The sequence below is a fragment of the Poecilia latipinna genome, unplaced genomic scaffold, assembly GCF_001443285.1.
Source record: "Poecilia latipinna isolate Pla-1442-1.1 unplaced genomic scaffold, P_latipinna-1.0 Scaffold2819, whole genome shotgun sequence".
Classification (NCBI taxonomy): domain Eukaryota; kingdom Metazoa; phylum Chordata; class Actinopteri; order Cyprinodontiformes; family Poeciliidae; genus Poecilia; species Poecilia latipinna.
In genome coordinates, this window is record NW_015115435.1 from 33,947 (window position 1) to 47,595 (window position 13,649).

Consider the following 13,649-nt stretch of genomic DNA (forward strand, 5'->3'; position numbering starts at 1 on the left):
CTAAAAAAAAAAAAAAAAAAAAACGGGAGACGTGAATTTGAAGAGCTACTAGGTTTCCTTTTTCTTTGTTTTTTTGCCTTGATGACATGCCCAGAAACAGGAATGTGTCCAAACCATTGTAGAAGGCAAAAACGGGAGATCCTTCTGAGGATTACATTAGTGGTAATAATCCACCCGACAGACCTGATGGGGAAAACAAACCTTTCTGCATACTGTCTGTGTCTGATAGGAATCAAAATATGATCTTTTTCTTTTCTTTTTTTTTCATTAAAAGGAGGGGATTTCCTGTCTCTGCTGAGGTGGTGCTTTTCTCTCATTTCGCTTTGGGTGAGTTTTACTGGTGGTTTGCGTGATGATGTAATCGCGGAAAGATCCTGGGTGCAGTCAGACTAGTAATCCGGTAGGAAAGCTTTCATCCGGCCAAAGCCGGATGTCTTCAGAAATAAACAAGTTAGTCTTGGGAAAACAGAAAGTGGTGTGAAGTGAAGACGCCGTTGGATAACTCGGAGTGCAAAAAGTATTCACGTGCTGTGAAATGTTCCATTTTTCTCACGTTACAACAAATGCTGCGTGTCGGAAGGATTTGTAATTAGTCGCTAATTTGGAGAATCAACTTTTAGTGCAATCGCATCTGCAAGTCTTTTGAAGCGTTTTTCTACCATTTCTTCACTTCTATTCAATATCACTCGAGCGGAATTTCTCAATGGAGAGCATGTTTGAGAATCCAAATGTTTGCGGTCCGTACGCAGTTCTCTCTGCATCCCCCTACCTGAAGTGTGGATCTCTGCAGCTCCTCCAGAGCTACCATAAGCCTCTTGGCTGCTTCTGCGATTAATGTTCTCATTTCCCAAGCCTGTCTGTTTAAGTGGACATCCAAGCCTTGGTAGGTTTGCAGTCGTTACTCCTTCCATCTTCAGATGGAAGATGGTGGAAAGTTTAATTGTTTTTTAGACTCCGATTTAAACTTTACCTCTGATCTGCCGGCTGTGTTCCTTCATCTTCCAGATGCCGTTTGGACTCTAGTTACCAATTAGGAGATATATGGACTCAGTTGGTAACACAGTTACTTTTGAGACAGGCTTTTCCTACTGTATGTTGGATCTATCCCCAAAAAATCCTGACAAAACATTTGAAGTAAAAATTAGAAAAAGATTAAGAGGTTTGACTTCTTTTGTGTGATTCAGCGCAAAAACATCAAGTTTATCTATAGAATTGTCTTCATATTGTAGAAAAAGGTATGTTTTTTTTTTCTTCCTGCTAACGGTTTTTAGCATGCCGTGGCGTATGGGAAATTATTCCCGTCTCCATCCAGGAAAATATTTAATCCGACTGGGGGAAAGCCAGGAATTTGTCTTGCAGATGGGTTTTGGGGGGGGGGGGGGGGTTTGGGGGCCTGCTCATGACACAGTTATATGCACAAATCGCAACGTGCCACACGCAGTCCAGTTATTTCTCATTGCCTCTCTCTGTTGAGCTAAATGAAATTATGGTGCGTACAGGCCCACCAAGCAAAACGCTGCATCTTCTTCTTATAAAGTAAAAAATATTGTCAGCTGCGCCGCAGCAGCCCAGAAGGTCGTGTTTAGCACGACTGCTGTGCGCTAAGCTACTGCCATCATCGGCTCGGTTTGATGAGGGAGTCCGGGTTGTTTTGCTGTGGACTCGCCCCATGTGTTCTTCATTATCTCATCTTCTGTGGTGATTTGTAGCTTCTGTGATGTCCCTCCACCCCCGTCCCCGTTTTTTGGGGGGTAGTTTATATGTGCTAAAGATAAAAGAAAATCATGGCTTTATTACCTAGACCCACTGGGTGTGTTTACTAAGCAGAGGGCCTCAGTGGGGAGCGCCAACACACCTGCAACTCACAATATCTGATCTGCCTTTTCAAAAAAAAAAAAAACACCACAGCGTGTGTGCAGATCATCCCCCTGAACGGGGCTGATAAGTGTAGAGCAAGAAAACGAAGAAAACGATACCTGCTGAAAAAAAAAAATGAAAAAAAATCATTAGCCTCTGCTTCTGATGCAGAGATTTTGCTCTCCTGACTCAAACCTTGAAGAGAAAAGGTCGGATTTTAAGTGTTTGTCAGAACTCATTGTTCTGTTTTCCATGGACAACCCAAAATAAAACTCAAGGCTGGATTTAGATGCTTCTATCCTCTCTAAGCTCCACTACGTTTATGTCTGCAGTGTAAAAATCTGCTTGCCTGTGGCGCCATCCTGTGGGGAAAATCATCAACTGAAGTTTCTTCCTCTTTCCTCTTTTAACAAAAGCCATACGAGAGAACTCAGCTTCTCAGATTAACTTGAACAGAAAAAATAAACTTAAATCTGAAAACTCTCAAAGCGCTGACTTACTGTTTAAAAGTGTAGAGTCAGAGTTCCTATACATTTTGCAAAATCTTGTAATATGATTGAGAAATGTTTCTAGAGGCCATCAAAGATCAACCACCACAAATTAAAAAAAAAAAAAAAATCTAACTTGTGCTCAATCAGCTGAGCAACTAAAAATTTAGCTGCAGAATTAATTTATATCACTTTTGTTTCATTTTGTTAATGGGTTAGAGGAGCGGGCAGCAGGCTGATCGAGACTTTTTTTTTTTGCAAAATCTTAATTACAACAGCACAGACGGGGCGGCAACTTCACTCAGGTTAGACAAAGAATGGATGGGCTTCACAAAAGAGACTGGAACACGGAAAAACGTTATCATTAGTGCAAAAGTTGCATCCGTTAATTTGTCCTTCCTCGTATTCTGGATTCCACATTTAAAGCCAGACTGATCTGAAAGGTGTGCAGTAGATTCTGGATGGCTCGACCTCCCCACCGACCCCAACATCTGTATTTGGGCTCAATAAGGCTTTAACTCAGGCTAAATGGGTCCTAAGTGGGTCTGATCTCACAATAGGGAGGACTGTGTGGTTTGACCAAATGCAATCCATATTTGCAAGATGAGCTGATTCTCAGTCAGAGACATCGGCTCAGACTGAGCAACACATTTTGAACCCGTGCAGCTAATTTTTTTTTTTTAAACCAAAGGCATGCATCACATCTACAACAGGAAATTAACAGGAGGCCAAAGACGATCCCTGGGACTCGCTTGTAAAATGTTGTCTGGGAAGAAACGGAAAATATTTGTAAGGATTCAAGGAGTACTGGCCAGGAGGAAAAAGTCTAGAAATATATATATTTTTTTTTCCATATTTCTGACACTTTAAATACTTAAAGTGTCATACTTTTGCTTTTTTTCTTGCATAAGAAATCTATGTACAAATGAAAATTGGGGAAACTTTTGATGAATATTTGGCAATGAAAAGAAGTGAGACTTTTCCAATTTAGGAGCCAGGCAGCTCAAGGTGCACCACTCTCTCGCTCTCTGAAATTAATTGAAAGCAAAAACAAAGTGAGCAGTAATTAATGAAGCTCCATCCTTCATAATTCCGGTCGAATGATTTTATTGTGCGCACCGTGTGCGGAGATAATCCATAGAAAAAAATAAAAGAGCACCTGATTAAATAATGTAAGTCGCATTTAACTGTTACCATAAAAAGCAAACAGATCCATTACAGCATGTTACTAATTTATTAGCCAGTAGTGCAGATTAATTGATGTACAACTCTATTTTATTTTATTTTTTCCCCCAAAGGATAACACATGGGACAGTTTTGCACAACATCCACTTACAGGGCTGCCAGTAACGCTTGCCAACCAAGAGGAGGAAAAGTTTTCAAGTACAAATACATGATGAGCTTTTTGTACCTAAAACTATTTTCCCCGACCTTCCCTTAGTTTAATGGAGGCAGTTACATTTGACGGTGGGCAACAGAGACGAGGCTACCTTTAATCAGTCCTGTAAAATGGCGGATAGATCCGGGCGCATAAACTTGGAGGCGATCTCAGATTAATAGCCCGTGTGCGCGTTCAATGAGCTGCTAAATGCGCCGAGACGTTTTAGTCAGTAAACCTTAAATGCAAAGTGGTTATTGTGTGAGAAGTGATTTAAATAGATTCCTGTACAGCAGCAAAAATATATAGGCAGGTGTGTTGAGAGAGTGCGGAGCGTGAAGACGTCAACGTTTGCTGTATTTCATATAGATAAAGCATGCAAGCAAATGGAAAACTACGGTCTGCGGAAAATGATGCTGACAAAGACGCATAAACAAACGGAGCAGAGGCGGCGACTCTTTCGGATTGTTCTCGTCTCTCGTGATTCTGCTCGCTGGGGTTCCGGTCCGAATAGTTCGCACCTCCTCGGCGCTACGGTGAATTATAACCGGACAGACAGAGGAAATAAAGAAAACACTGTAAGCACAACATCAATACATCCTAACCTCCCACACAGAAGCTGCTTCGTACTAATAGACTGTATAGTGTTTCGGCAGAGAAAGGATGATGTAGTGAAATGTAACCTGCCGTGGAGCAGCACAACAATCATTTAAAAAGAGATGGAACCGATGCAGCAGTCAACAACAGTTTCCTATAATTTAACGCCCGAGCGAAGACGCGGACGACGGTTATTGTGCCGCCACTGGTGACGTCGGGTAAGATTAAAACAAAAGCAACTTTCCGTCGGCTTCCCCTAAACGAACGCGAGTTTAAAGAGACTAGTTGGCGAACGCTAAAGGATTTTATTTGCACTCAGGGAGCGAGCGGCCCCAGCCTCAGCTCTACATGATGAGTGAGCCAAACGGCCTCGTGAGCAGCGTCGCCCCCCTCCTCGCTCGGCCGGATGGGAGCTGCGAGGTTACGGAAGTCGTGGCGCATCCGAAATGAAACGGTGACATCCGTGTCCTCTTCTTTCAGAGGGACCACTTTGATGAAGAAACCAATCTTGTTGGACTTCCTGAAGGCGACGATGCTGGAGAAAAAAGGGACAGAGATAAGTTTGAGGGTTCTGCATTGATTCAGTGAGTGTGTATACGTGTGTGTGTGTGAGAGATCAGTTTCGTTTACTCACTCTGGATCATCCTGGAAGTCCTGAGGCTCTGCCAGTTCGTCGTACTCAGCTGCAGCATCCTTCCCTGCCAAGACCAGTTCCTTACTGGGAACAAGAACCTGCACAGGAAACAAGTTTCAAACATAATAAAACTTTCCATAAATGTTCCCAGTGAAATAAAAAAGGGGGTGTTCTTTAAATGTACACTTCATAATGTTAAATTACAAAAAATAAATAAAAAAATCTGAGCTTCTAACAATGAAGGACGTTTTAAAAGGCCGGGTATTTGTCCTTTTAATAATTATAGTAACTGTATAAATTCTTGCTGAACATATTTCAACACAGCAACAAAGAACATTTTACGTAACTTCGGCACATCTAGCAGTTTCAGACCCATTAAAACAACTTGGCGACAGCAGAATCAAAACGTACCTTGGAAGTGCTGTTGACATCATCAGGATCGTCGTCTTCACAAACAGCCAGTGTGACATGAGTAACGTTCTCCACCGGGTTGGTCAGGGTTAGCAGCACCTGACTCTCCTACGCCAACAGCAAAGAGAAAAGAAAGGTGAATGTCGCTGACCGGCTCCAATACGATGTCTCTCATCATCAAAGTTGATTTCAAGCAGTTTGCTAAAGGAAATGTTCCACATTTTTCCAGGCAAACATGTTCTTAACCAGTGAATTTGTGCTGAAGATAACTTGCTTTTAAACTTATTTGTTGTGTAACATAACAGTATCAAGTGTGCAGGTTTTAAATAAGGCTGTGTTTCAGTTTCCCTGCATCTCTTATGTTAAATGAGAAACAAAATCATAAAAAGATCACAATTCTATCAACATTGATCATTAACACGCAACACAAATGAAAAAAAAAAAGAAAAGAAAAAAAAACAAACAGGTGAAACTTTTCATTATTTCACATGTAATGATAGAGGTGATCCAGGCTGGTTTACAGTTTCTGGACCCTGACAGCATTAGCTGAGAAACTAATGTTTTTTTTTTGTTTGTTTGGTTTTTTTTTTTTCTTAAGAATGTGATGCAGATGGACAAAACCAAGGGGCAGAAACTGACCTTCATGTATCGGAGATTTGGAATGGACATTATTCTTACTTCAGGGATGTAGCTCCTGACGGAGGAAAGCAGAGCAACAACTTCACCGACAGCCAAACTCTGTTAACAATTCGCAGGTCGCTGAGCTGTTAAATTATTAATTATTAATTCAATTTTCTCAACTGTAACCAAATCGTTTCTGCCTGACTTTAATCCAGTATTTAGAGCTGAAATTTGTTTAATTTCCAGAACAATATTTCTTTAAACCCACGCGCTGGAACATGTATTTACGGCTGCAAAATCAATTTTCAACCAGATTAGCCTAATCGGGCCTGAGGCTGATTTACTACACACACACACACACACCGACAACTACTCACACAGCCACCAGCTGAATTTTGAACTTGATTGAAGTTGGATTAAACTCTGGCTTGCTCAGGTTGTGCTCGCATTTCTGAGGAAAGTAATTAAGAAAAACAACGTTTTACAAATTAGATCAGCCATCCCTCGTCCCCTAAAGAAAAAATAAACAAGGCTTTAAGAGAGCCGTGAAAAATAGCGGAGCTGTACTGACCCTGCAGCGCAGCGAGCGCTTCATCAGGAGGTGTTTGTGTCTGGGGTGGAGCTGAGAAGCTCCTGCAGGCTGGAAGTCTGGCTGCAGCAGCCGCTGGCGCAGCGTGGTCACTGCACACACACACACACACACACACACACACACACAGATTCTCCTCAGCAACCGTCGCAAGGTAATCAAGAGACGCTTCTCGACAAAAATCCTACCTTCGGGTAAACTGATGGGTCTGGTGTAGCAGTCCTCAGGCAGGGGCTCCACTTCGTCGAGGGCCTGAGCGGGTTCGATTGTGATTTCCTTCTGGTCCTCACCTTCTTTAAGGCTGATTAAGAAACACAAACAGGTGATTTGTTGATTCTCTTCCAAGGGAGCACTTACTGCATATCAAGACACGAGACATAGAGGTACAAAAACTATTTCAAACACCGATAAGAAACAAACCGGTTTTTGACTGTAGGGACACAAACGTTTTAGGCCGACAAGCCTTTAAGCAAGATAGGGGTCGAACTTTTCAAACGTTACGTTTGAAAACAGCTAAAATATTTTTATCGCAGTTTCAAATTAATAGTCCTGAGTTGCTGCGATGCCAGAGGAATCACTGGAGTGGCTTCAAGGGGCAAAAATTTAATAAATCTGCCATTGCCCCTCGCCCACTTGTTGCTGCTCAATGCTGGTTAAACAAATGAAAAGTTCAAAAGGTTCTTGGTGAGTGGTTTTCAGTCTTGGTCCTTCAGGTTTTGGATGCATCTCTGCTCCAACAGAGACGATTTAAATGCTTGCGGAGCCTCCTCAGTAGGTCAACAGGTCCTGCAGATGCCCAATAATCATTAATTCATTTACGGCAGAAGGGTGGCAGCATGGACAATGGGTCCTCCTACTTTGTATACTTAAAAATACACACAGTTTCCTAATTTTGATTGATTGTTTTCTACTTTGGCAAATAAACCAAAGTAGAAAACTTTGGTCTTGTGGTTTAGCTACGTCAACCGGACTTTGCTCGCTCTTTTTTGAAACTTGTATCATTATACAATTATGCAGGGAGGCTGTACAAAATAATTCCAAGCGTCAAAACTAGACCCTGAGCTGCATTTTGGACACGCCTGCTTCATCCCCTTTCATATCAAAGCTCTGAATTAAACACACAACCATAAGCCCCTCATTACAGAACACTTTGTCCTTTCACATCGTGCAACCCGATCCGGCCGGATTATGGGCTGTACGCCGCCAAGTACGACGCGAACCATTTGAACGCAGTGATGTCAGTCCCACAGCTACTGGACACTGGAGCAACAGAGATGCGCTCTGTGAAAAGACTGATTGCGCCTCTCCATCTGGTAATCCAATGAATGAGTCTGGCTTTAGCAGTTGCCAGGAAAACGGCACTCAACGCCCTGCAGTTTGCTAGCTGTGGTGACAGAAAGGAAAGGTCTGGTGCAGAAGGGATTATGGGCCGTTTTCTGGCCCATTAGGTTCCAGTGAAATCAATGCCTCAACATACCCACACTTTTTGGACACTTTTGGAGGGTGGCCACTTCCTGTTCCAACAACACTGCGCAACTTTGAGCAAAGTAATGCAATGGATGAGCGAAGTTGGTGCGAAGAACTTTAGTTTTCTGCACACGGTCCACTAGAGTTGATCCCGTCCTTTACGAAGAACTGAAGCCGATACAATGAATTGACAAAATAGGCACCAAGCTAATACTTTGTGTTTGGGATTTTGCCAATATCTGGCTGGGCTCTGCACCATGTTGCTTATGCAGGCCACATTGAGTGCATTAAATACACTTAAAAGTTGTCGAGTGCAAATAACAGGACATATTGACAAGACTTATATTAAAAGATTGTTGGGTAACAGCTGTAGCTCCTGTTTTTTTTTTTTGTTTTTGTTTTTTCCCCACTTTGTACCATTTGACAACACTAAACTCATCCTGCAGCCCCATAATAACCTTTTCAGTTCAAAGCGGTGAAGGGTTTGTCGAAGGCTCAGGTTAGTCATAATGATGGAGCCACTTCTGCTCCCAATTATGTGTTGGGGCGTTTCAGCCAATTGGCAAATGTAAAAATTTACCATATAATGAAAGTATGACCAGTAAAAGCTGGTTTACTAGCTTTTACCCAACCAGTTAGTAATTAATTATTAAGTTAAGTTGTAACTGTGTTTCCTGAGGTGATGCTGGATATAAGGGTGATAAACTGTTGACTATGTTGAAAGGGCTGATAAAATAATCAAACCAACTAGAACTGTAACTAAAGATTAAGTAATTGATTATTCTATTCGATTATTCTGACGATTAATAGATTAATCGGATAAAAAAAAATAATTGGCATATTCTGCATGTTTTCATTTAAAAGATGCAAATACAGAAATGATTCAATTCCTTTTTTAAATAAGACGATAAACATTTTATTACTTAAAACGCAATAAGATAGCATTCCTTTAGTGAATTTGAACCAGGCAAATCTATCTTGTTATACGTCTGTATACTTCATTTACAATTAATCAATTGCTACATTAATTGACAATTATTTGAATAATTGGTTCATCACGATTAATTGTTTCAGCCCTAAAACCAACGTTGCTGAAAGGTAAAACATTTGTCTCAGTCGTCATGATGTGGGGGGGGGACATACGAGTGTAGTTACTGAGCAGAATCGTAACGATCCCCCCTGAGGTCATACAATTATGAAAACGTTTAACTACAGGATGGTACAGTAGCAGCGTTCATCCTATTTGATAAGAGATAACTCACCTAAGTCCAGCCAGAGTGGCTATTGGAGCTCCAGGTCTCTGCCTATGCAGTCTGGTTCCAAGGCCGTATTTTTCCTGGGTGAATTCGGATAAAAAAAAAAAAAATAAAAAAAAACATGATCAGGCAGACTGCCAAAAGACAACTACGGGGGACTCACAATGATTTATGAAATTAATATACAGCTATTTTTCTACAGGACAAATCCTCTAAGAGATAAATCCATGTCAGCTCTTAACAAAAACAGAAAGGAGTATTTTTTTTTTTTAACATTAAAGACAATAAATAAGCCAGAGAGAGTTTTTATATCTTGTTGTGAAAGACAAGGAACACAGAACAAAGGAGCAGCTGGAGAAAGACGAGGGGGGATTTCTTGACTTAATTAGGCTTAAATGTTTTTTTCCACCCCCCCTTCCAAATAAACAGATGTTAAGATGCAAACATAAAGCTCCCCTTGTGTGAATCTAAGCTTAATTTACCCAAGGAGACATTCATGTGATCTGTGAGGTCTCTCTGTGACAGTGTTAACAAATAAAGAGATAAAAGTGCAACTGTAATAGACAAGACTACCCAAATTGTGAAAGTATAACTCACCACCACATGAATAGTGTGTTGCTTGAGGGGGTAAAAACCAAAATATCAGAGTGCATAAGCAAAGGAAAAACAAAAACAAAACAAAAAAGGAGAGAAGGTGAAACCGAAGCAATCGAGCAAAAACATTAATGGCATTTGGTGACATGCGACTGCAACAGAAACGATCATTTCAGATGGCAAAGTGGAACCGCGGGACATCTTGAGAGGTTACAACATACGACAGGAAGCACAGGTTTGAGTTAATGGGCGCTAACGTAGCTAGCTTTAAAAGCAGAAAGCAGGAGTAGACAAACATAAACATTTTCCATTTGATCACCACAGACAAGCCGGAGGCTGTTTTGATACTCGGTCACGAAAAGCAGCAGAAATGGATGGACACAGCGTCAGTATTTCAATCAAAGACAGAAACAAAGTCACTGGTCAACCATAACTATTCTTCCTTTTATTTTTTTTTTAATAAAAACTACGCTGGCACTCAGCGACACCCGCTTTCCTAAACCCGAGACCGAGCCGCGGTGGATCAGATCTTTAACTTTGCAGATGGCTGCTGATCTCGGCGAGTACAAAACAAATGACACCGCTGCCGCTTGACATTTTAAAAGGTTAAAGAAAAAGATGTGACATTTTTGGAGAGAGTTGCGTGAAAGCGGCTCTCTCAGGGGGAGCAGAGTACCGAGAATGCCAGGGGCATGCACTGTCGTCTCCTTGCCAGCTTCTTCCTGTCTCTCTCCTGCTTCTCTCGGTGGGCGAGCTGCTGGTAATACTCAATCAGCTTGGAGATCTGTGGCAAACGAAAAGTCATCCACAGACAGGTCACCATATTCCTTGTGAATTTTTGAACAAAACACAAGCTTTCAAGATCATAACACGGGGTTTCTGCAGCTTTCACCAACGCAGATTTAAGACTCTTTAAGACCATTAAACATGTGTCACAACAGAGATCTACAAAAGAAGATTAATTTGGGACTTTAGATGTACAGAAGAAGAAGATTGCATATTTTATTTTGTATTAGTCCCAGTTTTATATATATATATATATATATATATACACACACAAAATGCATCCACTGAGCCAGTGGCAAAGACAAACGACCAGGCAGCCAACAGGTGACACATTTACACTTACCAACGACAGATGCCAAAAAAGCTACAATTTAAGACATTTTAAAGACTTGATTTTAGACACATTTGTGTAAAACTTTTTTAAGGATATACAGAAACCCTGTAATGATGATTCCAGCTTGAGAACCATCCATTTTAAATCTGCTGTATTGCAAGCCCAGCTTCCTTCTATATTTAAACAACTAACTTGGATGGAAATATACTTTTCCAAAAAAAAATCCACATGACAAATAATGATTATGATCATTTGCTAAACTCCTTTACTGGGCAAAAAAACAAAAAATAAAAAAATAAGTTGACAACTTTTAATATGATTTTAACAGCTTATTGGTAACAGCTGTCTCTGTAGCTGAACAAAACATGTGACTGCCCACTCTGACTGGAAGTTCACTGTAAATAAATAGAAAAGTAATAAAAATGTGTTATTTGTGCTGAATCTGAACCCTAAGAACCCAGCAACAGAGTTTGCGTTTGCCTCAGGCTATGAAATGTGTGGATGCAACTTTCTCAGAGAAGTATTCAAACGAATGCAGTGTGTGACCAAGGAACATGTGAGTAACTCAAGAGTACTCAAGTGACCACAGGGTACAACTTACCCGCTGACCGTGGGGGTTTTCTGGCTCCTGCCATCCACCACTGGCTGCAACAGACAAAATGCTCCAAAACATCAGACTTAAGTGGTCATAACGCAAATTTACAGCTGGCTTAGGTTTAGTGTCCCCAAAGCTAACAAAATGGTGACCCCATTAATGTGCAAATTGGACAAAACGCCTACCAACTGATTTGTCAGCCATTCCTACATCTCTGGAGGTCCAGCGACAGAAGCCGCAGGCCAGGTAGTAGGCTTTCTTCATCGTTGTCTTGGTAGGATCGTCAGGCAGAGGAGCTGGAATGTTAGTGGCCCGAGTTGACAGAGTGTGCATGCAACATGGGCAGTCAAAGCAATTTGCACACCTATATGAGAGCAAAGGGATAAAATTGGATCAACGACTGAAACAAAATACATTTCCAGAGAGAAATAACTGGTAGTAGTAGAACAAGTATTGGATGATCAGTGACCTGTTCTTTTTCAGCTTGGCTTCAGCAGACGGCATGTTCTCCAGACAACTAGGACAGTAATGGGAGTCCACCTAATTAACAGAGTCAGAGAAAGAACAGGGGGGTCAGTTTATCTGTGAATAGCTTCAGCAAGAATATCATTCTCAATTGTTGTAATTTGTTTTTGAACTTTGTGTACAGTACCTGCCATATTTATGAACCTTTAAGAAAACTTCCAACCTTTAAATAAACATCTTGACTGTTTAAATCCATGTATATTCACTTATTTGAACATTTCTTACAATTTAACCAAAATTTCTAGCATCCAACAGTGGTCATGAGGTGCTTTCCCACATGTTCATCCTTTGCTTCATACCAAACCCACTTGGAGTTTGTTACCGCTTGATCTTAGTCTAAACTAAGCCTCAGCCTAGTTTAACAAGTTGGACATGTTTATGTTTTAATGGCATTTGTTTTATTATATTTTGAGAGATATCCATCTAATCTGAAATTAAATTTCAAACTTCACGATTGGATAAAGAGTAAATGTTTAAATCTCCCAGAGTTATGAATATCTTTGGGTTTAACTGGACTGAAGCAGTTCTTTAAGAACCATCTTTAGATATGTTTTCTATGCCTTAAAATTCTTCTCACTGTGTGTTTGCAAGATATACACTGGTCTATGTCCAACTTGGAGGCAACAATTAAAAAAAAGCAGTGTCAGGTAATATCTACAGCCCTGGTAAATGACTGGTCAAAGAATACTAATCAGAAGTTCTTACAAAAGTTTAAATAATAAATATGTAGTTACAATTATTATAAAGGAATCGGTAGGGGTACCAATAGTTGTGCCATCAATGATATTGTTAGACAATTACTTCCTAACTTAGGATTTATTTCCCCACAAAATAAATCAACTATAGTTAAAGGTTGCATATTTATTTAGCTATTAGGAATGACAGCGTTTTTTAAATTAAACGTTATGAGATAGTTGTATAGAAACCCCCAAGATGCGTTGGAAGAGTGAAGCAGTGTAGCGTCTCTGGGTGTGGTGTTACCAACTATTGGCCTACGAAGCTACGTTTGCTAAATAAGATGGCATAACTGATAACAAAGCCAGCCCAACGTTTATTATAAATGGGTTCACTTCTTTACAGCTATATATTTTTCAGTTATATAAATTGTCTTACATCAAGATTAAAGTATAGCTTACCTAGCCCATTTAGGCTACATGACGCTAACTCTAACGGAAGTGAATCCGTCCAGCCAATAAAATTACGGAAAAGCAGGAAAAGCAGTTGAACAACAAGGCGCTTAGCCATACAATCTGTGCGATGAGTCAACAAGTCCCGCCCCTCTGTCACAGCGACAGGCAGATCGGCTAACAACAAAGCAGTTACCCGCTATCGAAGGGAAAAAAAATAACGTACCTCATGAGACACACATTCTAGCGACCTTAACTCGCTACAGTAGCGACAAAAATAAAGTTGAGATAAGGGGGCTCTAATCCTTTTCTGTCCACGGACCAGATAGAGCACTCTATCTGGGTGCAGAAGAGACGCCATCTTTCACCGGCGTCGCTGGGCTCACTGAC

The 13,649-nt window shown here is 40.8% G+C and overlaps 1 protein-coding gene across 2 annotated transcripts; it reads right to left on the reverse strand.

The window, feature by feature from the left end:
* Positions 1-4,605: 4,605 nt before the first annotated feature.
* On the reverse strand, positions 4,606-13,644 carry dctn4 (dynactin 4). Of its 2 annotated transcripts, XM_015021650.1 has the most exons (14): positions 13,486-13,644; positions 12,077-12,147; positions 11,793-11,971; positions 11,614-11,657; positions 10,569-10,676; positions 9,896-9,916; positions 9,305-9,378; positions 6,764-6,876; positions 6,558-6,667; positions 6,364-6,437; positions 6,005-6,059; positions 5,366-5,473; positions 4,955-5,052; positions 4,606-4,855 (listed from the first exon to the last, which is right to left on the reverse strand). In XM_015021650.1, exons 1-14 carry the CDS (start codon positions 13,618-13,620, stop codon positions 4,636-4,638), a joined length of 1,410 nt encoding a protein of 469 aa, XP_014877136.1. In that variant the 5' UTR covers positions 13,621-13,644; the 3' UTR covers positions 4,606-4,635. The 2 variants fall into 2 exon arrangements, with proteins under 2 accessions (XP_014877136.1, XP_014877137.1); XM_015021651.1 differs by lacking the exon at positions 9,896-9,916.
* Positions 13,645-13,649: the final 5 nt, after the last annotated feature.